The sequence below is a fragment of the Egretta garzetta genome, unplaced genomic scaffold (assembly GCF_000687185.1).
Source record: "Egretta garzetta isolate BGI_Z169 unplaced genomic scaffold, ASM68718v1 scaffold61, whole genome shotgun sequence".
In the NCBI taxonomy this organism is placed as follows: Eukaryota; Metazoa; Chordata; class Aves; order Pelecaniformes; family Ardeidae; genus Egretta; species Egretta garzetta.
Window position 1 is genome coordinate 1226799 of NW_009258620.1, and position 24628 is coordinate 1251426.

The following is a 24628-nucleotide window of genomic DNA, read 5'->3' on the forward strand; positions in this document are numbered from 1 at the left end:
AATTTAACAGATGAAGTAGCCTAGAAGTTTGTTTAGCCTTGATTTTTGAGGGTATAAGAATTGCCATGGCAGGAATCCCGAGTGTGTTTCATCAGATAATAACTAAATGTAGCTTACATTTATTTGTACAGTGTGTTCACAGGTTTGGGTTTTTTTTTATCTTTCACATGTGCAGTCCAAAGCAGGTGTACAAACGAGGAATACACCTGAGATGCCTTTAGAAAGATAACTTCTGAAATAGCAATGGTTAAAGATCACGAATAACACTGCATCGACCTTAGCTACGATGCCACTAAATCAGACATTTGTTTTTCATCTAAAGATACTGGGGGGGGATTTATTTATTTATTTGCCTTATTAAACAACTATTCATTCTGCTGTTGTTTAGATTTTTTGTGTGCACAGACACTTCCTGACAAGTGACTTGTGATTGATGTTCACAGGGTGATGATGATCTGAAAGACACAGGGTTTCACCTCACCACCACAAATCAAGGAGCATCTGCTGCAGGACCTGGTTTCAGCCTCAAGTTTTAAACTCGTCGTGAAAGGGGTAAAAAACCAACAACAACAACGAGAACTTTTCATGTGAGTGGATTTCTGAGTGCCCCAGTTCTATTCTTCACATCAGGGAGACTAGATGTTTTTCACAGGGAAAAAGTCAAATGTCACCACAGATTCAAAGGCTCTTGCTTGGTATGGAGGATGACTGCTGCATTCCATTAGAGGACTGGAATTAACCCGACAAGCCAAGGATCATTACAGAATTTGACAAAGGAAAACTTGAAGTACAATCCTGGAACAGTTTCTGGTTTATTTTTAGGCTTTTTTTTTTTGTTGTTGTTGTTGGGTTTATTTTGTTTTGGTTTTCTCCTTGTAAATTTGTAGAATTAAAATACATTTTTAATTGTTTAACAGTGTGAAGGATTTCATTTCTTCACATGCAGCAACCTTGGCTGTTGGTGGCATTAAGGCTTCTAGAGTGGAAAGTTAATTAATTCCCCTGCTGCCCCAGATCTGTACTGACGCTATTACAGCATAGTCAGCCTGGGCAAACAACTTTTTTTTTTTTTTAATTATTATTTTATTTTAAGTTAATTGTATGTGTCTGAATAGAGTTAAGGGGGAAAAAAAAAACCCATAACAGTTCTGAGTTTGGTTTTTTTTTCCTGTTGCGTGCCTTGGAGAGAGCTAGGCTGGGTTGGGCTTGACACTCACAATATTTTTGGGTGCACTACTGAGCTGAACAGTTTGATGTGTTGTATACATGTATTTACAATGGCACTGGTGCAAAAGAAGTACTCTATTGTTTTATAAGTCAAAAAGATTTAATATGGAGACTTGAAACTTTATTTTCTATAGAAAGTTCTTTTAAATATGCCCTTTTTCCATAAAAAAAGAAAATAAGAGCTTAGCTTTACTGGTTGTGTAATGCCATATTCCAGTCCTTTCTCATAAGATGAAAGACCAGAGGAATCATGTTGGAATATCACAGCATTCCGAGTCTCTTAATTTATAATGCTATCATTCTTTTCTGGGAACAAGGAGATTTGGAAAAAACTGGGGTATTCATGCAGTCAGAACTGGGCACCAGTCCAGTAAAAGGATTAACTTAAATTATAAACATTCCATCAGTTTCAGTCCGTTTTAAGAGTTTTTTTCTGGGTAAAGGCCTTGGAACTGGCATTGGGATGTACTAATATCATGGTGAATTTTGGGAACAGTTGGGTTTTTTTTCTATGGAGGAATGCAGAACTATTTTCTCTTTAGGCCTGCTCGATTGCCAAGTACCGAGGGTGAAACAGTTCCATTACTAGGCTCGTAACTGAGGTACGCAGGATTTTAGCACGATTCCTCATAGGTGGCAACCAATAACCTGTTGTAAAGCAGGGTTTTTGCTCCATCCCACAGAGTACAGGAAAGGAGTCGTTTTGCCATGGCCTGTGCTAAGCTCTAAAGGATGAGACCATGACTTGCATATTTTGCATTTCAAGCTGTGCTGTGCATCTTGCGCTCCGTGAATTATTTCCTCCCTCGCTTTCTTGGCATTGTTGCAGGCGCTGTGGGCATCACTGGAAGATCCATGTTCCTGACAAAAAGGATTACTCATCTAAGCTGGGATAGTTTCAGTAAACCAAAGAAAACCTAATGCTGGATTGCAATGGAAATTTAAGACGGTTATGAGAGAGATGTGTAATACTGGGGGGTTTTTTTGTAGAAGGGAAATACCAGCTCTCCGGGAGTAGTGCAACATTGGTTACTGCAGCTCAGCTTTTATTTTGCCTCAGTTGTCTGGTTTTGCACAGAGGCCTTGCCTTTTATGATCCCAAGCTTAACTGTCCATGCAAAGACACATTTTTAAGTTTTATACTCTGCTGTACTCTCAGCTAACTGTGATGGTAAAACTGAATCCTAAGCTTATTCATTCATGCAAAATAAATACGTGAGAAGTGAGAGGGCATAATATCCTGAGGTGCTAACTGTGCTTTACCAGCTGAGATGAGTGAGACTTACCTGGATAGACACTGCAGCTAGAAGACAGTCTTACCAGCACAGGCTAACAAATCTGGAGCTTTGACAGTGATGGGGAGTTGTTTGCTTTCGGTCCTACATCAGCTTTGCAAAGGCGAGTAAGGAGAGGAAAAAAAGTTAAGGTCTCTTGGATACTACGATACTGTTCCTGGGGAGTTTGAAATGAGGTCTTTTCTAAACAACTGATGCCAAGGTGGAAAATTTGCAGAAATAGATCATTTAAAACAAAATGGAAGTTCCACTGCGTGTGTGTGGTGGAATCACAGGATTGTTGTAGTTTAGGTACTTACTTTGTTGTTGGTTTATTTTTATAAATTCAAACTGTAATCTGAGAGAAAGTAAGTTTTGTTGCTTACCTTGAGGGCATCACCGAAGCTGTGAACTGTTTTGCATACCAGCAAATCAATCGAGTGGTTTTGTTTCCTGAGTTCCTTGACGATTCTGTTGGGTCACCAGACAGCCCTGAAGTTGCAGACAGAGCAGGTCTGCGTGCTGTGCCACGCTGTTCCCGCACCGCTGGGTAGGGGCCTGGTGGCTTAAGCATGCACCTTGGTTCATTGGTTTCTTTTTCCACTGGCCTTCAGGTCAGCATCCAGTTTCTGGAGGTGGCCAACTTGGCACAGGATGGCTGTGGCAAAGCGGGTCCTTGGCTATCAGTGCTGGCCCTGCCTCTGCCACCACTCCTACCTGTGCATTCACTTACTCCCCAAACTCCAGCCTGGACACTGCCTGCCAGAAGCATCAGCCAGCTGGAGCACACTACAGAGCTAGCGGTAGGTTACTGCAATGTAAATAAATGGCATTCAGAGCAATTGTATGAAACGAGGTAAGCACAAATGATAACGTTTAAAAGACAGTGTTACGCCGCAGTGATAAGGGAGCTGGAGGACTTTGCATCTACCCAAAGATAAAGCCTCCTTGCAGCTGAAGCGTTGACACCCCCTTGCGATAGTTACTGAGGACTACGCTGATCAGCTCATTGGTCTTGTTTCTCTTCTCTCCCAAAGACAGAGCTGCCTTAAGAGCTGCTCAGATCCGTATGGTGCAGCCATGTCTGTTAAATGAAGACATGCAGAGTTTGTGCTTAAATGTCCACTCATTGCATTTGTACCAGACAAACAGTAATTACCAGTTTGTTTCTTTTCCCTTGCACTGTTGTTGTCCTAGGACAGAGAAGTTTGCTGCTAGAGCCCTTCCGCTCTAAGACAAGAGGTCCTCCTAGACTGCTGACCTACACCGCAGCGCGTGAGATGCTTTGCCATTTTGTTGGCGCTTTTAAGTAGGAAGAAACTTGTTTCAAGAGGTTAACAGGACAACTAAAAAAGGCTGACCCTAAGCAAAGAGCAATGTAGGATGCTTTAATACTGGCTACGGATCTTGCTAAACGTGATGGCTGTCAGGGGTTCCTCGCTGTGCAAATGAATGCTCCACCGCTCTAGATGTTTGAGTGCGCTAAGCTTTGCCTGCCCACGCTAATGCTGTTTTCCTGTTGGATGGGGTGCCTTCACCTCATCGCTTGGGTGACTGGGAGAGGACAGTGATGGAAATTACCTCATCTCTGTTGAAGGAGTCGAGAGGCTTATTGATCAGCCACCTACAGGACAAGGTCTGAGGAGCTGCCGATGGAGGTAAATAGTCTGTTGGGATAAGGCTACACGAGTGATAAATACAAACCACAGGAAAGCGGTTGGCGGGGGAAAAAGAGGTTCTGTGGGTACTTGAGCTGAACATGTTGAAGAGTAGAACAGAGTAATTAGAAAGCGTTTGCTGTGACCCTACGTCCTCCTTCTGACATGTAAAAGAAAAAGTAATATTCAGTCTTACACTTTTTTTATAACTTCTAGTGCTGTGCACCAGGATCAAGTAGAACGGAGTAATTAGAAAGCATTTGCTGTGACCCTACGTCCTCCTTCTGACACGTAAAAGTAATATTCAGTCTTACACTTTTTTATAACTTCTAGTGCTGTGCACCAGGATCTAAAAAAGATGGCGGAACACTTACAGAGCGTAACAGGTCATTTTCCTTCCACAGTACCTCTGCCTCCATTGCAACCGAGCCGAGCCATCGCTCTGTTCATCCATTTGTTTGATGAAGTTATGTATGTTCTTGTGTTTCAGCAGTCCGCAGTGATCCACATAGTTTAACTGCAAAATCTGACACTTTACTTTTTAAAAAAATTTTTTTAATTCTCTGTACAGGACATACTCGATAAATTCTTTATCATTAAAACTAACTTGGAAAAGTTTTATGTTCCAGTAATCAAGTCTCAGAGTCTCTTTTGTCCAAGGTATGGAACCAGCTGATTTAGAAGTTCAGTCGCACTACTGGAGATTAAATATAAAATGCCAAAGGAACATTTTGACTTTGAAACAGGACTAGCAGTAATTGAAGTGCTCATTCCAGGGCCCTCGTTAGTGCTTCAGTCTGATTCTCCAGGAATAAGTAGTCAAGATTCTTTCTTTTTTCTTTACTATACAAGTGTAAGTTCCTTCATTAATTGCATTTGCAATGATGCTCATGTGATCTTCATTTAAGGACAGGTAACCTGGATATGAGTATTCCAGAAGCTCCTTGTCTTTATACCAGCTGTCATAAGAAAAATAATAGAAATTAAACTACAAAATGTCCAGTACAATGCAATATGTGTTAGTGGTTCTTCTTTCTCCTCGTGAGTTTTGCTTGAGTAAGCGTACAGCACAGAGGGGACCTGAACAAAACAAGGTTAAGATTTACTCTGTATTTCAGGTAGATGATGGCAGTTGTAACAGGGCACGAGCTCGGGTCATTTAGGACTTTGAATCTTACTGAAAGTTGGTGGGAATTTGGGTCCTCAGCCTAAACCAACCCATGGACTTGGGCATCTCTCAATTTTAGATACACCCAGAAATAACACGCTCATGCGCTAGTAAGGGCTAACAAACTATTAACTGAAAGGGTAATTTAAGACTGTAGTTTTTTGCAGAATATGGGTCAGGGAATTTGTCTTGGTGGTAAGAATTACCTTTGTGCTGTATATGTGAATTGGATTTTATCCTTTTTCAACTCAGCTTGCTCATTTCTGATAGCTCTGCTTTCAGACAAAGTGCTTTGCAATGTCCTGACCAACATTTGCAGGCTCCCTTCTCACTGTTAGCCAGCCACCCCTCTCCTACTCGGTGCCAAATGAGACAGCGACACGCTCCAGAAGATGAACCGCAGTCTTATTTACGCTGTTTTGTCACACTTCCTCATCCTTTTTGGTATGTAAGCTGCAAAGGCTCCTAAAGGACTGGAATAAATGAGAGAATACTTACTAAACTTTGCCTTTTTTATGAATTATCTTCTGTCCACAGCGGAAGGTGACGTTCCTGCCTTCAGAAACAGTCTTGGTTTTCGTCCTTGGTGGGGGCAGAGTAGGGGGGACTGTTGGAAATGGGAATTCTATGCACCAGAGGGGAGAGAAAGAAATAGCAAAAGTTAGCACCCCTCATTATCAAGCTTTAGTCATTCCAAAACACTTTCATAGAATTATGTTACCACCTGAGGAACCTTAAAAAGCATTAAATTAAAAGTGCCTCCCCCTGAGCAATTCTGGGATGAACACATCATAACGTTATTCACAGGCAAAGATAACAATTTTGTGATGTGTAAACTGATGGAGGAAAATCAACTCGCCCATTTCATAGACTCTTCCATTTATAGATATTCAGCGTATGAACCGTGCCTCAGAATACGTGGGTTTGTAATTATCTGCCTGCACCTTTGCATTAATCTGGTCTAAAAAAAATACCTCTGTACTGGAGAAAGAGGCCCGAGTGACACAACACATCCTCTTAAGGGCAGTGGGTGTTTATCTGAAGCTTAGTTCCACGGCTGCAGTAACTTGACCTGATCCTGCCTTAGTCCTTATCTGGATTCATAAACCTGAGAGACTAGATTAAGGTGATTAACATACTTAACATCTCTTTTTCTGCAGAGCAGCTCAAGTCCAGCTGTGCTGGAGATGTTATTTGTCTTGTTTATGTCCCATCACTGCATCAGGAACTGCACTGCATCTCTTATCTCTGAATTTAACGCATCAGCATCTCGCTTCCTCAGTTGGGTCCAAAAGGGAAGCAGCCTGACGCACACGCAGCAGTTGTGTGGGAACCAACCTATCATTGGTTCAGTTAAACTAGAGAAGAATGCAACAGTTTAACGTCCTAGTCCACAAATGTTTAAACATAAAAGCTGCTTCCTCTTTTCAAGCCTTGATCTTGGCTCAAATGTATAAGGAGCCATCCCTGCTGCGCTGCTCAGTAGAGCTGGCTGGGGCCAGCCACTTGCATCCAACTGAGCTTTAGTGTGGAATTAAAATCCTGCCTATCCCTGCAGCAAACACTGCTTAACTTTTACCTCCTCCCTCTGTACAAAGCCCTCCAAGAAGCCCAGAAGGAAAGATAGATACCGTAGCAGAAGTCACAGGTCGATGGACAGTGCTTTTTCATCAACTTCCTCCGTTTCTCGCAGAAGCCTTTTTGTGCCCATGATGGGCACATAAATAATCTGTCTTTACATCCTGAAACAGAAGGAGACACAGGCATGAGAGGGATTGGGGTAGACTGGTCCTTCTGAGACACAAATCAACGCTTCACCTGAATTGTTCAATGTAAATGGTAGAGCTGAGAGGGGAAGGAATCCAAACCAGGAGCACAATAAATAGAGCAGGGTGCCGTTACCGTATGAGCAGTGGTACTTTGTGATGTTGTACTTCCATGCAGGAGCATCAGTGATTCAAGAGAGTTGCTGTTTCTAAGTCCTACTCTGGGTAATGTTTGAAGAGCAGCAGGCAAATGTGTAAGAGCTCGAGAGCATCTCGCCACAGCTTGTTTGGTTTGCTGAGCGTTTTGTGGTGTATTAATACATCTGAGTCCAGCCAAAAGAGTAACTGACAGCTGTTTGCCTTCCCCCTGCTGTTGCACGCGAGCTTTCCCTTCGTGCACCTGACGCTTGTAAATGTACAATTGCAGATCAGGGCTCTCCACAGCTCAAATCTGCCTTTTGTTCTTGTCTAAGCCACAGTACAAAAGGCCCAAAGAGTGCATGCCCAGAGCCGGTTGCTGGGCCGGGGCACGACGAGCTCAGCACAGGAGAACACATCCAGTGCCTGTGCCCCTGCTGTAGCAGCTCACAGCAGTCTGAGGGGACAGAGCGGACTGACCCCTCCGAAACCTTTTCTCAGAACTGTCACCTGGGGAGGTGGAAGCATGATGCCTGTAAGGCTTCCAGCCCCCTGTCTCTCACATTTGAAGCCAGTGGTGCTGGAAACCAACAACACTACACCTCCTTTCAGCTCTACTTTGCATAAAAAGGAATAAGGCTCGTCCTGCCAAATGATGAAGGTCTAACACCATGAGAGCTCCACAGGATCCAACTGATGCTTCAGGCAAATGTCCTTCATACAGAGGAGCCCAGAGCACAACCCTGCCTTCCTTACCGTAAAGCCTGTGAATTCCCCAGACTTCATCTTGAGAGATGCTCTTCTTCCCAGTCAAAGTGGCGTTGATGTGCATGAGGGCATTGGGGTTCAGGGAGTGCATGAGTCCTAAGGCATGTCCTATTTCATGCGCGGCTACGTGTACCAGATCTGTAAGCCAAACACCTGGAAGAGAAACAGAAATACAGCTGGCATTGCATGGTGAAGTACATTCGCCCATCCTGGTGTAAAACCAGAGGAAATGTTTTAGCACCAGGACAGTATGGGTCTTATCAAAGGTCGCCCCAGTTTCATCTCCTCTGTAGCTGCCTGGGTGCAGATAGACAAGCCAATTACTTCCACATACTTCTAATTTCAAACAGCAGGAGACAGAGCTGCTCTGTCAGACTACAGGAAGACTGCGCTGAGAGAGCAATGTTTGAAACGAAGGCAAGTGCCCTGTGTGATACTTCCTCCCGTCAGCTTTCTGCTAACCTTGTTCCCACAGCCCAGAGCTGTGACTGGAAATGGCTGTTGGGGAATGAGGTTGCTAGCTGGAATATTCCAGTCTGAAAGAGCCTCCAATTGACCTCTCTCTGAAGCACCTTGAAGCCTGCTTCCAGCAGAGATGGATTTTAACTGAAGGATGACTCACAAGAGGTGTTATTCCTGACACCTATCTTGATACCTTGCATAATAAATTAATACGCACTGACATTCTTGCTTTAAAAATCATCTCTCCTAGGTCTTTGTCCCTAGACCTTATCTGTTGCTGTGCTCTGGAAAGCAAGAAGGATAAAAAGTCCCTCTATGTCACCTAAAATCTCCTCCTCTCTTTTTATTTGGTGAAAAGCACAATATATCTTGCTTTCAAAAAAAGTACTCGGTCATATAACAGGAACCAAATCTGCCAGTTAGTCAGGGACTGTCTGCTTTTAAATTGAAGTTAATTTTGACATTGCTTAAAAAAAAATCAAGAAGAAAAAAACGCCAAGCTGTAAGTAACACAGACATTTTTAGGTGCCCACAAACCCAAAAATTACTTCAGACCCAGGAAAACTAAAACATAAACAGCCTTGCTAGCAAGCTGAAGAGATAGACCATGGCCCTTCTCAGAGATGCACCTGCCTGGGCAGAAGTCAGAGTTAATTACCAAGTATGTGTCTGAATTACCAAGGAAGTCCACTGAAATACTCAGAAAGAAACAGCACTGCCGCCAAATGTGGTCCCTTACAGCGGGTCAGTCTCATGATGGCAAGAGCAACAACGCCCAAGACTACAGAAAATCACAACCATTTCTGCTGTCTCTTTCCCACCCTCGGTGAAACCCAGAACAAGGACTAACATCTAAATCCTGCAGGCATTAATTACATCCTCCCCGAGACGCATGTACCTTTTTTCCAGCTGAAAAAAAAAAAGTATTTCCCAATATCCAGTATTCATGGTCGTCAAAATGGATTTCCCCATTGGGTGGGAAGAAGGCGTGGGCAAGTTCCCCTGTTGTTCCATCGAAGCAGTGGTGAATGAGAGACTCCAGGCAGTCCGTGTGATTGATAGAGTAGAAGCCTGTGAAAAAAGCAGCAGCTTTAGCGTACCCAGCAGGGTAAGCCCATTCAGGACACAGACACCCGTAAACTTGTGGTTTACTTAAAAAAAAAAAAAAAAAAAAAAAAAAAAAAAATCTCTTATGGTATCCCACACGTTTTTCCAACCTACAGAGCCACAAAAGGCAAAATAAATGCAAAGTGATTGTCAGGAACGATGGCTGTGTGATGCAAACCATATGCAGCCCTGCCATGAGCCTGGTTTCGGAGCTGTGTCCAATGGGCACAAACGAGTCCACTTTGCAGGAAGGAACGCTGGGCTCTTACTGCAACATCACGTGGAAACGTGGGGGGTTTTTTGAGAGAGAGAGAGAGAGAAGTTGGGCAGTGAGATGATAACCCTGGGATGTAATCGTTCCATTTTAGACATAAACAAACAGCCTTAGAGTCCACAGCTGCTTGCCATCTTTTTGCTAGCATCACGCCAGCGTCACAGCGTGCCCTGCGCCCACTGGAACTGGACCACCTGGAGCTCGCACGCAGCAGCAGGACAGGCCCCCGGGAAGGCACATCACGTGCTTGTAAGCAGCATCATGCAACGTGGGAGCGAAGGGCGTGTTGCGAAACAACGGTCAATCTGCTGGTTATCTCAATATTGCTGCCATCTGCACAGGAAATAATTATTTCACACAGACCATAAATCCCAGGAAGAATTTACATCTGGAGTTGAGACTGAGCAGATAACGCCTCAGCAGTAACATTTTTCTAGGTCTGAGAAACTCGGGAAGTAGCTATTGCGTAGCGATACGCGGGGCAGAAGGAAGGGGAGGGGAGAGAGAACAGAGCAATGGTGCTGCTTCAACAGGACCAACAGCAGGGAGACTAAAACCATAACCAAGCTGGAATCTGTCACCTGCACTTGGGCTCCGTGTGACCTTGGATATGTCATTTCACCTGCCAAAATTCAGTTTCCCCATCTGAGGAACAGAGAGAATCCTGTCCCAGCAGCAGATTTTGAGGGTTAATCCTTGCCAAATACCTAAAGCTTTCCAACTGCAAGAGTCAGAGAAAGTGTTGATTATGATATTAACATCTCCTTAGAGCAACTAAAAGTAGTTTCTCTACCTGACTAAAGGTAAAGGATGCCCCAATCCTCATCCAAGAGCCCCTGCTGGGCCTACACAGCAAAGGAGGAGGGCTGTCTCCTGCCTCTGAATGCAAGCCCCTCGTGGCGTTAACACACGCAACGCCAGCGCAGGAGCCCGTGCAGTCTTACCTATTTTCAGGTCACTAGCTACATGGCGTGGCACTTCTCTGAAGCTGAATGGTGAAACTTCACTCCACATTCGGAATGCGGCCGCTAGTCCTTTGCGGGTGTCCCTGGCGCTTATGAGGTTTCTTGGGAAGGACAGGATTCTGTAGGAACACAAAACAATTTCAGGAAAATGCTGTTCCCATCTCAAACGTCAGCTGAAGGCTCTCAAGGCTGCTTCAGTCAATCAAGTCTTGCCATTCTCTCTAATAGGTTCAAAAGCTGGAACTGGATATTAAGAATATATAATAAAGCCCCCACAGGGATTAACACATTACTGATATTCTTTACAATCACGTGTTCTGGTCTACCGCCTTCATCCTTCCTCAAGCACAATTTTAGACAAGGTTCTCTTGGAAAACCATTATCCTCACATCTCCCAGCCTGTTGCGCAGCGTTGCTAGAAGAGGACGCATCTGCATTTCAGCAGCAGACGAGGTAACTCCATAGCACCTAGGCTACACTTAGGCACACACTGACCTACAATGCTCTTGGGAAGAACTTTTGAAAGGGTTCCAAAGGATATCAAAGGCTTGACAGTAAAACAGGTTCTTTCCTTTAAAAAAAAAAATCCCATCACTTGGGAGGGAGACTCAAGAGAGGCTTTTGCTGAGGCCACGGCTACAGCTGAACTGTAAGAAAACCACTGGTGCAGGATGGCAGAACCATGGAAATGCACAGATGGCTCCTGGAAACTTACCTTGTCCCAAAAGAAGATCTGCATTCAGGGAACTGCCTGAAGTGTAGCAATTGGGGAAAGTTGTGTATATTCTGCTATCCCCTCTGGTTGTATTTTAGCTATGCTGTTTATGTTCTCCCTTCGTCCCAGCACATCCTAAAGGGAGCAGAAGGTTTCATATCAAGCCAGGCTGTTAACGAGTGTAAACCTGGACAATTTGGACTAGATGACCTCTGGGGTCCCTTCCAACCCAAAACATTCTATGATTCTATGATTCTAATTAAGAGTCTCATGAGGCTTAGCCTGTTTGGGATGAACGTAAAGGGAGAGACATGTTCTCTGCTCAGTGTGCAGGAGCCAGGTTCATGCCACCCACTCATTCTTTGGGCTTGCAGGCAGCACGGACCCCTGCTGTCCCCTGGGAAGTCACTGGGTACCGACCAGCATTGCAGCACCACGCTCTGCACAACGCAACCATCACAACGCTGCCCCTCGAGCAGTGATGGTTACCACGAGACTTCTGTGTAAGCGATGGCGTAACGGCCTCCCAGAGAGCAGAGGTAACCCCAGCATCAGCCACACCTTGCGGATTACCTCCCTGGCCTGCATTTGGTGACCCTGAGATACTCCCCCTCCTGCTTCTGTGGAGAAGGCAGGGGTTAGCATGGAGCTCCCCGACAGCCAGAACTGCTGCTGTCCTGCCCGCCCCACTCGCCCTCCTCACTCCTTACCTCCACTGCCTTGGGCAAACCTGCTGCAAACAGCTCAGAATGCTTTCCTTTCCTCTTTGATGGTGACAGAAAACTCCCCCACCCATTACAGTCACGGCCCGGTCAGCTTTCCAGAGCTGGAGTGTGAAGGGACCCTCACAGCTCCATGATGTCCTCAGCCCAATGCCGAGAAAAAGCTGCAATGTGCATTGCTGCTGCCAGAGGCCACCTCCAAGTGTTTTCCAAAATCCAACGTGACCTGCCAGTCAAGCCACCACCATTTAACAGTTCGTGATTGAAGCTCTCTTGAGAGGTCAGGTTTGGGGCTTGCTCTGTACTTTACACTCAGGAGAGGCTGGAGTTAGCAGCCACATTAAAAGGACCTTTGTAATCACGTAAGACAGTGAAAAAAAACCCAGATTTGGCTCCTGTGCCTACAGGAAGGTGCAGACTGTCAGCCAGGAATGAACAACAGACCCTTCTTCAGTCAAACCTCCAGGGCTCGTGCTAGGCTGAGGTTTACCATGGCAGCCTGATCCTACCTGCCAGTGCCCATCTTATGAAACTGTTTCTGAGGGGATTCCCTGAACCTCGTTCTGTGTGAACCCATGCTAGCTCTCCTGAAAAACGCTCAACAACAACATTCAACGATGCCATTAATATTTTCCCAGTGAGAAAAAGCATCTTTTCAGGATGCTGCCATCTCCGCCCATCGCACTGGACAGTTTCAGGGGCTGTTCAGCCACTGCTGAAGCAAGGAAGAGAGCTCCAAGGCCAAACACCAGAATGGATTGACATTGCCTGATGCCAGCAGCAGCGGTGGAACCAGAGAGCAGCGTGAAACAGTTCAGTGTGAAAGTCCATAGGACTCCATCAGCTTTGGCTCCGAACAGCCTGCCTGTCGAAAGCAGTAGTAGCATTGCACGTTTACATAGCTCCATCATATCAAAACCAGAGCACTCCATGGCTGTGTGGTACTGCTGAAACGCAGTGGTAAACCCAGCTGGAAATCAGTAATCTCAACAGCCACTTTCCCCAGCAGAAATGTCTGAAAATATCAGGGTTAACATTCGCTCACCCTAGAATTGCCAAGGGCTTCTTCCTAGTTAATTGTTAGTGATCTAAGAGTCGGCATCCTTTCCTGAAGGGGAAGAGAGATTCCTACAAGCACTCAGCACCAACAGAGCTCTGTCCTCCTGAAATCACAGAACCTTTCAGCAGCCATTTCCCTCCGTGATGATTTAGGTTCATACGGAGCTCTTCTAAAAATACCACCACCACAGAGTTAATCTTCAGCTCACCACCTTCCGAGGGAAGTCCCTAGTTCTGGGAAGCCTGTCTGCAACCGGAATCTGCCCCCGAGCAGCTGGGTTTGCTGTAAGTAGCCTCAGCACGCAGCCATACGTGCTGCGAGCTTCTCATGCAGCTGCAGAGCTTCACGTGATGCGCAGCTGAGGTGCGAGGTGCAGCATTTGTAGAAACACCTCCTACTTCCAAGTGGCCTTAGCAGCTATCCATTCGCTAGCAAATGGTTAGCATATACACCCACGGCAGGAAAAACTCAGACCCCCGTGTCACTTAGAAAATGCCAACTCTTAGGGCTAATGCAAGTCCGTACTTGTATGTCAAGTTGAAGTGGTCCCATTTCAAGTGCCCTGGCGTGATCGTGTATCGTTTTCTCCGTGCTGGAGGCCGAGGTGGGAAAGCTGGACTGGAGGCACTCACTCCACGAAGACCAGGTGATGCGGCATCTTCCTTAAAAGACAAAAGAGGAGGTTGAAAGAGACGGGAGAGACTGCAGGATTGAACAGTGTAAAAGAAAAACTACCAGGTATGGGACGTTTGGGACTGGTACTCCTTATGGGCATCCAGGAGACAAGACCAGCGCATCGGCTGGTCAGAGCCTCGCGAAGTACGCCTGCTCCGAGCGTGCTGAACGAAAGCAAAGCAGCAAAAGGAGGAGTTCTTGGGGCATGCCTTAGATCAGACGTGCAAAGAAAGGAAGGGAGCAGCACTCCTCAGCACAGGATCGCAGAGGATCAGTGCTGCAGGCTCCCCTGGGCTGCTGCAGAATTCCAGAACGGGGCACCGCAGCCACTCTGCTCCTCTTGGAGCGCAGCACAGATGGAGCAGAAATGAGGCCTCGGTAGGCTTCTGGCCACGGTGAGTCTGCAGCTCTTCCTGGAAAGTTTTCATTTCCTTTTCACTTTGCTATTGCTCTCCAGCCTCACCACAGAAGAAATAAAACACTGGACAGATGAGTAAAACAGGCAACTCTCTGTGCAGAGAGCTCTTTATAAAGCTGCGCTGTGGATCTGAAATGCTTTCAAAGTAAATAGGAGCCCTGGAAACCCTGGAGTGCATTTAAAGCCATCATACAGTAAAAGCCATCAAATCTGGTGACAGGTCTGACTCAGACTATAAAAGCCTGTTAGCCCTGAGCAGTGGAAATAAAAGAAGGGGACCCAGCGCGGTTCTCTGGAAGCCCACCCGCTCTGCCTCCCTGTTTCGGGATGAAGACACTGAATATCTCTGGGTCATCTTTGGTCCAGAGGCACCAAGACACTTACTGAGCAGAACGTACAGTGGCAACGTTACAAAAGCTGCAGCAGTACGAGTTTGCTCAGCCTAGCAGCACATTCTGCAGAAAGAAAGAGCCGTCTTCATTTCACTCATGGAAGATCTGAGCCTCCAGGAGTCAAAATAGCATATCCCTGCTCCCGCGACAGGCAAATGGCAAGAGAAGAGAAGCAGCTTGAAGCAACAGCTGCCAGATACTGCCCAAATCACTACAGCATCTTTCCACGACGACAGCTAGCCACGACTGGTAAAGGCTGAGGGACTCTGTCCTAACAGGAAACCAGTCCCTTTTGCTCGTGTCTGCGAGCCCTGCTGGCTTCTATTTTGTTCTCATCTCAGTATCTTTCTTTCCTAGAAGGAAAAGGACAGTCTTTTAGTCTTTCTCCCAGCTCGGCTGTGGGTCTGACTCACAATTTGAAATCAGCAGAGTCTGAACATAAGGAACGCAAGGGCCATAGAACATTGCCTATGAGACAGAGAAATGTTAACCAATACTTTGCCTTCTGAGCTCCAAGCTTCTGGCAGGGTGTTTGCTAACGTTTCTGGGAGCCTTCAGATACCAACTTGCTCTTGGAAGAGCACACAGGATCACTTTTCCCTTTTAACCTTTGTCACTGCTGTCTTAAGGGATCTGGCTCAGAATCCATACGTTTTGGTTCACTCAGCTCAAGGCCCAGCCCCTTCTTCACCAAGGCACATCTGATGCGAGTGCACCGGCTCTTGTCCCTCTCCCTTCACCTCCAGTGGTTTCTACCTTGGATTCTACTCCGAGAATGTGATTTTCCCTTGATACAAAAGAAAAATTTTGCATCCTTTCGAGCAGCGCAGATAAGACGGAGGATCAGCTAGCCTGCGCATTTTCCCTTTTTTTTGCAGTTCTTTCAAGAAGGATAGAATTAGGCAAATCCCTTCTGCCTTTGTCGTTTTCTCTATGATCCCTTGCCAGTATTGGTGCTGATCAGACATTCACTCTGGCATCAGTCACGAACAGCCCGGGATCGCTAGTACTGTGAACTCTCAGTCTCAGGAGACCTGATAACTTATGATGGGATGAGGCAAGGTATTAACACTCTTAGTAGCTGTCTGTCCTTGTGACAGATGCTCCTGTTCCGTAGCAAACCCAGCAGAACATGCAGTGCATTTGCTTTCTAGCCCCTATAATTCACAGCCCAGCTGGCAGCATTTCCAGTTTATGGTAACACCCTGAGCTGTAAGCGGCGCAGGCTGGGTCATGGACGCTGCCCCTTCTACCGCCTCTGCCACCCAGCTATTAAATTACACCAGCATAGGGTGAAATCCTGAGGCTCTTCTTAAAGCCCCCTGGGTAACAGCAGAGGAAAATCAGAGTGTCAGAAACGGTCTGACAGCTGCTGCTTCTACACGGGAAGCTCCTGCAGCCCCAAGGGAGAAAAAGTTTTGCCTTTTCTATGGTCATTGAGCTTGAAACCCGAAGGCTGAGAGTGCTGAACAGACAAGGAGGAAAAAAAGAAAAAAAAATAAATATCTGTGTCCCTAGTGAGCTTATCCTCAAAATACAAAATAAAATAAGGGTGACTGAGGCCCAGAAGCGATCACTGAAACCTGTACCTGACCCAATCACCCGATCAAGAAAGGTGCAGAGGGTTGAGTTCTCTTGCTCAAACGTTCTGCTCAGTCTCTGTTCCACTCCAGTCTTTGTTCTACCTACCACTGGTGTACCAGGATGCTTTTCATTAAGACTGTGTTGCAAAATGAATTGGGAAGGGTGGGGTACCACACATATGCTGGAGCTCAGATGTAGGATTCTGAAAGAAAGGGAATGAGCTAGTTAAAAAATTCACAGTATAATTCCTATCAAGGGATCTGTTTGGATGCCAAAGAACCACGACTATGGGAATAGTTGGAACTGAAGAAGAGGTCATCTGCTCCCAGGAGGAAACCCGTTCGACTGTGGGTTAAGGTTGCCAACATTCAAAAAGCTTGGGAGGTACTAGGAGGGCAGGTGCTTCTCAAGAATTGCGGCAGACACCAACATACATAGAGGCAGACACCGGCCAACATCCCTGCTCTACATCAGGCACCCTGTGCAGTCAGAGCTCCGTTAATTTACTTCCCCGAGTTGTAATGAATAGAATTGATTCCCCTCTCTCTCTCCTAGTCATGCAGTTCCCCTTCCCTAAACTAAACAGTAACATAACTCTGTGACTTAGCACCAATTAATAAAAGCCCCGAGCGTACGATGCAAACAAGGGGTGCTATTGCCTGGATCTTCATAAACACAAAGAGCAGGAGAGGATGCGAGCACTTAGAGAAGACTGGTTTTTTATAAAATGAGAAGCTAAAATTAAGCTAAAAGCAAAAATTAAGGTCAGCTTCTGCAAGGCCCAGAGCCTTGCTCAGTTCCTCCTGACAGGTCTGTCCCAGCGTATCTTGCTAACGGACGGACCTTGAAGGAGAGTTAGTGTCAGCTAACAGTTTCTGTAACTCCTGGTTTAGACCTTACACATAAGCCCTGCCTCTGGAGTTCCTAGGAAAGCTCAGCTGCTGTGGAAATCGGAATATATGCATGCCACATCATACTGGGCTGGGAAAGCAGCAGTACTCGGAAGAATAGCCAAAGCTCTGGGGGAAAACAACCCAAATCTTTTGTGCATTCACTGGTTGCCTGCAAGCCCCATACACATCTCTAATAGTCTGATTCTACTTGGATGCATAATTACCTCTTAGGATCCTTTGCAAAAAGGGACTCCAACAGCCATAAACAGATCTTGGTGCCTTAACAGTTATTTACGTATTGTTTAGATTGCCTCCTGAATTTATCCATCTTCTGAAAACAATACACACGCACATATATTTGGTGCCCCCCCTCCCCCTTCAAGCATTTGAGAATTAGATCCTTGCCCCTACCTGACTTTTCTGAACCGCAGCTCCAGCTGGATCTCCCACAACAGCCAGCAAAGCCACCACAGGGAATATGCATAAAAATCCCACGACGGTTCGACAGCCGTTGCTCTTTTTCTTGTCAACTGCGAGGAAGCTCTTCCTTCTGTTTGCAGAAACTTGTTCCACTTGGTCCATGTTGTTCTTTAATACTTTTTTAGAGGGAGATGCAACAGATACTAAGACATCCTCTTCGTTGGGAATCCTTTTGCTCACAGTTGCATTTGGAGCATTTGTGAGTAGCTCTGTGGTTCCTGCCAAGTTGTGCAGAAGCACTAAAGTTTTAAAAAGCTCTAAAAAAAAAAAAAAAAAAAAAAAAAATAAAAAAAAAAATGTAGACTTTACATTAAGCCTCTTTCCAATGTGCCAAAGATTCTCTTGGCCCCTGCCAAGCGGTATCGGATTACTGCAGCTGAAAGTTGGGCTGGCGGAGGAAAAGCAGCAAAGTGAAACAAGCTGGGATGGACACGAACTCTTTCCTTTAACTGACTGTATAATCAACAGAGGACAAATCTGCAGTTGTCAGCTTTTATGTAATGAAAAAATTGGGGGAAGGGGCAGAAAAAGGAATCCAGAAGCCAGCCTCATGCCCTTGGAATGTTTCATTAGGGATGCTTAACACTAGAAGAGCTGTCATTTGTCAGGGGCTGCCTTCAGGAGCAGAATGAAAAATGAGATGCTGCGAGGGAGCAGGCAGGGCTCCTCTGCTTAGGGAACGCCGGTCAGGGAGTTTGCAAACTCAGATAAAAGTAACTATGGACTCCCTCTTCCATGAAATTTGGCAAGAGACCTGTGAATTTCTTGTGTATTTGGGAACTACCCAGTATGGGGTTATCGTGCTGAGAAAGACAAGCATTTTCAGAACCACTGATTTTGGGTACCTCAGCTTGAGCACGTCAGAAAGACAGACTTGGAGAAGCGGTCAGCTTGCCTTAAGCTCTTAGGTCCTTTAAGGCATCTCCAGGCTGCAGACATTAAGGCGAATTCAGGATTTCTTAAAAAGCTTACTCAGAAATGCTCAGATTTTCAGAAATAGCTGCACTTTTCTGTCTGGTCACTGAGCGCTGGATCCCGGGCGCTCCTGATCCGGGGTGTCCCTAGCTGAACAGCTCTGACCAGGCAGAGGAAAAGGAACGGTGCAGCCTCCCAGTTTCACAAGCAAATGGCAGGGAGGGGACAGTTCTGTTGCCAGCCAGTATAAAACATTCCTAGGGAATATCTGAAGCATTTGGAAGGTTTCAGAAACTTCTTGCACTTTTAATAATGAAAAAATGGTTTAATCTGATTTTTTTTCCCCCTAGTCATAATTAAGCTTGTGACATTTTATAAGTTTCATATCTTTTCAGACTAAAGCTGGTGTGAAGCGTTTAAACAACTCAGTGTAAATATGACCAGTGAGTCTGTGTACAATTTAATGAAAATTTTCTTTCTCAATTTTCACCAAGCTCCCCTCGGAGAAAAAAACCACGCTTTCTGCAGAGAGCGGACAAAGTACGGCCGTTGTTCAGGCACCAGGAGAAGGACAGAATAAGGAGCAACATGGAAGGAAGGCACGAATAGAATTACAAAGGAAAGCTGGCACGAGGAGGAAGAGAAAGAGCAGAACGCAAGGGTACAGGGCTCTAACTCTTGTGGATCAAAGGGGTCAACTGCAGCAGTCTGAGCTACTGGCTCACCTCAGCTGTCTGTCTGTCTGTCACCTCAGCTGCCATCTCAGCTACAACTGTCTAGGGATGGTTACGCCTCTCCCCCAGTAGCACAGTTGGCAGAATCAAGCATCCTCGTGTGTGAGCACTCTGAGGAGGTGCTTCCTTGGGAGCTCCAAAGGGCGGTGCAAACGCACCTCCATTTGAGGCTTAAGCTGCAGACCACAGTATGAAGGGAGAAACTGGTAACGACACGCTCCTATGCTTACCAATGTCTCTAGTCCCCTGAACGAGTTTCTGTCAGCCCGCAGACAAGAACACATCTGCAGAAAGACTGATTGAGAAGGGAGTCTTGAAGTAAAAACCTGCCTTGGAATGGGGCTCAAAAACTTCAGCCAAGAGCTCTTCTCCAGTAAAGCAGTACTGGCTCAAAAGAAAAATACTGCTAGCAAACACGGTGCTGGAAGAACATTGAGTCTCAGCCATGGAACTGTGTAACAGCATTAAGTGCACCCGCCTTGAAGAAGGTTTTAACTTACGCACTGCTACATATACCCAGGGTACCCGAGCATCTCGCAGTCGCCCAGAGCATTACTCTCCCATCAGGGGAAGGTAGGGCAGTGCTGTTACCTACACCTTACAGGGTAAGGCCATACTGTGCAGGAGAAAAGACTTGCCTGAGGGCAAAGCCACGGAATCTTGCAGAGCAGGAACCTGAAATCTTGCAAGCACCCAGTTAGTGCCTTGCTGTTTCTGAAGAGGACTACATGAACCTGAGTTTTGAGGCACAGACTGAGAACTCGCACAACCACGTAGCCGGAGAGAACTAAGAATTTCCTTTGTCCTAATGTAAAGAAAGTAAAAGTTTTTGTAAAATCCATCTCGGCTCAGACCCCACCCCTCAAGCTCCTATCTAGAGCTTTAGTAAAAGCGCGTTCTTGAGGACCTCACTGTTTCCGAGTACTTAAAGGTTAGCACAGCCAAGGCTTTTTCCATGAGTTACTGAAGTATATGAGCCATTTATCTTCTTGTGTCCCATGTGGGGGGTGAATGGGAATCTTGAGCTGCAGAAATGATCCACAACCTCTGTGACATTCCGGATTCCACTTCCCTGTCAACGTAGTGGGTAGGTTATACCTTGATGGTTCCAAAGTGAGAGAGCAGGGATTCTTGGAAAGCACGTAGTCCACTTCCCCCCCATATGCTGTGAATGCACTGTGCCCATCCACGTAGAAATTCAGTGCCTGTGCATCCAACTTTACAAAAATCACTGGCTGCAGAATGCTTTCAAAACTTTTAAAATTTAAGCCAAATATTTGCTCAGAAACCAGCTCAGCAGTAAGGCCAAGACAAACCTCAGTTATTATGGCAATGAGAGTCAGATGAAGAAAGCTCTTATGCTGAAGTATTCAGAACTTACAGATGCAACTTGTGGAGCTAAGGGAGACGCATGAACTTAATGCCGTGCACGCTAACAATGCTTCTGATAAAGTCACCGTGCATCTGGAATCGCTGGTGCACAAGCTTTGGCCAGAATCCTCAGTGCTGCTGCTGGTAAAAAGTGAAATTTCAGGTTTATACTCAGTTCATGAATACTGTGGTTGTTACAGTTTCAAGCACAGCTCTCTCCTGTAGATATTGTAAGGGTTATTAGGACCAGAGTGCACATCTGTTGACATTTCATCCGTGTTCCCTGCCCTGGCTTAAGAATATCACGGCTTTCCCAAAAGATACTTGTGCTTCAGGGACTCTCAAATGCAGCCATCGGTGGCCTCAAAGCTACAGCATTTGTCAGAATTTAAGCCTCTTTCAGATGCTTCAGACAACTCCCCAGACTCCCCTCTGGGAGCCAGTCCTGCCCTGTGCCAAGGGCAAGCAGTCAGTCAGAACTCTGAAGGTTTATCCCTGTCTTTTCCAATAGCTGAAAATATTCTCCAGGCTTTATCAGGCAGCCTGAGCCCCTGAAACGACTGCTTTTATACAAGCGCAGAGAATTGCTGCTGTGGATTCGGAGTTCCGATGAATTTTAGAGGTCTCAGGTTCTCAAGGGCAGATACTTGGGACTACAGGCGAGAACTGTCATCCTGACTATATTTGGACAGAAAAACATTCCTAGCTTTGGTTTCTGCACAGTGTCTAAAAGCAATGGAACACATTACGCTTTGAGGAAATCCATATGGTGGAATGGGGAATAGGAAGGGAAGGCAGGGGACAGAACGGACTTCGCTTTGTCTTCACTGTTAGCAGCAGCAACCAGGACCTGGGCATCATTTGTAGGGAGCTGGGATTTTCTAAGCAAACAGTCAGGGATGCGTATCCTGACATCTCTGGGTGCAATAAATGTCACATGAAAAAGCAGGCTTTGGACAGCCATCAGAAGGGAACAAACGTTGCATGAAACCTACAGTGGTCCACTAGAGGCTATGGAGAACATAAAGGATCGGACCATTTGCACAACACAACACACTTTCCTTGTTAAATCACCTCAGTCTTGCTTTGCTCTTTTCAATCTGAGTTGCCGAAATGTTTAAAGTGGGGCTGCCGTATAACGCACAACATATGGCTATGTTCCCAAGGGCAAGTTTTAGCTTAAAAATAAATACTTCCTCACTTCCACGGAGTATGCTTAGCCTCTCTCTCCTCCCCTTTATTCAGCATTGTGAACGTGAAATGTTCCTTTCAGCACTATTTCTAAATGGTTCTCTCTGCTACGTTTGCCACATTTAAGCGGAAAGTTAGCCCTGGTGCAGCAGGCCGGGGCGCACACCAGCACCGCTTCGTTCAAGCCCCCAAGCCAATGCAAGAACCTGTTACGACACGCCTAGGCTCACGCTAAGAGGTGCTACGCAGAGAACGACCATTAGTGCTAGAACTGCAGGAGTCTGACTATCCAAAATTAATCTCACCTCTCACAAACCCTCTTATTTATTCATGGATTAAGTGCGTATTATTCAGCACTGGAACAAACTGCACTCATTAGCTTCCCCTGTCATGAACGGGGAGTTCTACATGGAGGTGGGGATAACGGGGGAAAAAAGGACCAAACATCTGATTGTGTCTGATGGCTCGAGGCACGAGCATCAGCATCTCATCTCTGGGGCACCAGTCCAAACCCAGGCCACAGACGGGGCGGGGGGGGGAGCACACACAGCTGAATGTCATTTACCACATATTGGCTCCTTGGTGGCCCATGTGAAAAGAATTAGAAATCCTCATATAGCTCTTATTTTAAAAAGTACTTACATATTTATCCCCTCATCTTGCAACATGGGGGGTGGGGGGAACAAAACTACACAACAACCCAACATTCTTGCATGGTTCCTGTGGGAATGGCAGTTAAAACTCGTACTTTTTCAGTGGGTCATGGACTAAAAACAATTTTATCTGCTGTAGCAGGGAGCAATGCTCCCCTGGGAGGGGGAGAATAAGAATGTTCTTTAGTCCCCAAGCTTTCTCCCACTTTTTATCACGCAGGCCCTCGTGATCAGCATCTGCTGATGTTCCTAGAAAAATCCATGGTCTGCTGAATAGCAAATGAGCTGAAAACAAGGACTCGCTCCAGCTGGCAAAGAAAACGGAATATTTTGCTTAACTGTCAATTTGGAGCTGCAGCTCACAGAAGTGCCTGCGCTGGCCTGACCTTGTGTTACCAGAGAGACGTGGTCTTGACCCTAGTCAGAAGCTCAGCAGTGCAGTCACCACCACAGAGCGAGTAGAATTTCAGAAATGAAACGAGGGAGAAATTTTTCTCAATATACAAATAAAGTGTGTCCATAACGGAGTAAGAATGGCTTCCCTGGGTGGGGATATTTCTGCTGCTCTTTGGTGGGCTATATTAATAATCTGCAATCCATTTGCAATGGACCAATCCTCCTGAAATCCTGGGCGCAGCATGGGCTAGTGGGAACATAATCATGGACTAGTGGGAACATAATCAAAGGAGAGGTGGGTTCTTTTCCTGACTCTGCCTTTTGAAGATCTCCCTTTCTCTACCTCCTCAGTCTCTGCTGTCTGTAAAACACAGAGTTTCAGCCACACTTCCAAAGGAAGTGCTTTAGAAACCCTGGTTCTGAGTATGAGATGAGCTGCCAACTTATATTTAAATTTTACACCAGAAAGACTCAGCAAAATCTTTCCCTTTCCAAACCATCGTGGTACATTACTGCAAGGTACAGAGCTGGAACGGATCTCCGTTTCGGGAGATGGCAGAAGCCCCAGTGAAAACGAGGAGCTCCCCGGCCCTTTTGCAGAAGACCTGTTAGTCTCATGTGTGGGAGACCAGCTGGTGATAAACATCAAGCAGAAAGTTACTCATTATCCACAGTTTAACTAATGACAGTACCTATCTTTGGCTTTAAAGGAGCATTTGTCTACTGCTCTGACACCTCCTCACCTCTCTTCAGCCCCTTGCTGTTCCTGTAAGCAGCAAGAATACCAACTGGTAGCAAAAGGAGAAAGGGGAGGAACATCTTCCCCCGCTTTGCCCTTTCCTTTCCTCTCTGAATCTCTAGCTAAAATTAACGCAGCTCCTAATCTCAGTCCAGGCTCTTGGCTCTTTTCCTGTTTACTACAGATATCTTTTTCTTCTTATACTTCAGATTCAAGCCTGGATCGGAGCAGAGAAGCTATTTTGCAGGCTGAGAGTACACGCCAGGTCACACATCGCCTACATGAACTAGCAAGTATGCAAAGCTAACGCTTTCACCCAGCGTGGCTCTCGAGCGGCCACAAGTCACCCTCTGATCCTGACCCTCCACGTAAGCGGGCTTATCAGGAAAGATAAACCAGCAAAACCTTCACTTCTCCAAAGCCTCAGACTCCCGTGGAGCTGAGCCTGTCACGGGGGGCAAAGCTTGCCAAAACCATACCTGGGTACATAGGGGCATCTGCTCGCCTTCCGTTATCTCTGGTTCCTGTGGCTCCAGCGACCGTCTTGCTCCTTCTCTGTTGTGGTGCAGCAATTCCCTTCTTCTCACTAGGAAAATGAAAGGGTCAAAATGGTGCTGAGCAGCTCAACTCTTGCTCCTCAAAAGCAATCACAGCAGGAACAGGGAAATGAAGGAAGGTACGCCCAGCCTGAACGCTACGTTTACAAACCGTTTCTGTAGTTCTTAAGCAGGTAATGCTGCGCTGTGCAAGATTCCAGCTCCAGTTTGGCCATAAAATGAATTGCAAACATGAAAGCAACATCAGATCTTGAAATGGAACTTGCATTTAAAAAAAATGAAAACATAAAATATGAAAAACATAAAATTGAGGGCAGCTCCTCTTT

At 45.9% G+C, this 24628-nt stretch overlaps 2 protein-coding genes across 2 annotated transcripts in view; one reads left to right on the forward strand and one right to left on the reverse strand.

The window, feature by feature from the left end:
- The window catches only part of CDK11A (cyclin dependent kinase 11A), a 19189-nt gene extending 16669 nt beyond the window's left edge, over positions 1-2520 (forward strand). Inside the window, 1 exon segment of the mRNA XM_035903580.1 lies at positions 444-2520. Within this exon segment, the coding sequence (XP_035759473.1) occupies positions 444-536 (93 nt within the window). The 3' untranslated portion in view covers positions 537-2520.
- Positions 1-24628, reverse strand: part of MMP23B (matrix metallopeptidase 23B) — a 26410-nt gene that overhangs the window by 557 nt on the left and 1225 nt on the right. The window contains 11 exon segments of the mRNA XM_009648129.2: positions 2514-4356; positions 4476-5118; positions 5826-5952; positions 6959-7069; positions 7988-8152; positions 9360-9378; positions 9381-9532; positions 10787-10926; positions 13830-13966; positions 17678-18003; positions 24225-24331. Coding sequence (XP_009646424.2) covers positions 4944-5118; positions 5826-5952; positions 6959-7069; positions 7988-8152; positions 9360-9378; positions 9381-9532; positions 10787-10926; positions 13830-13966; positions 17678-18003; positions 24225-24331 — 1459 coding nt within the window. The 3' untranslated portion in view covers positions 2514-4356; positions 4476-4943.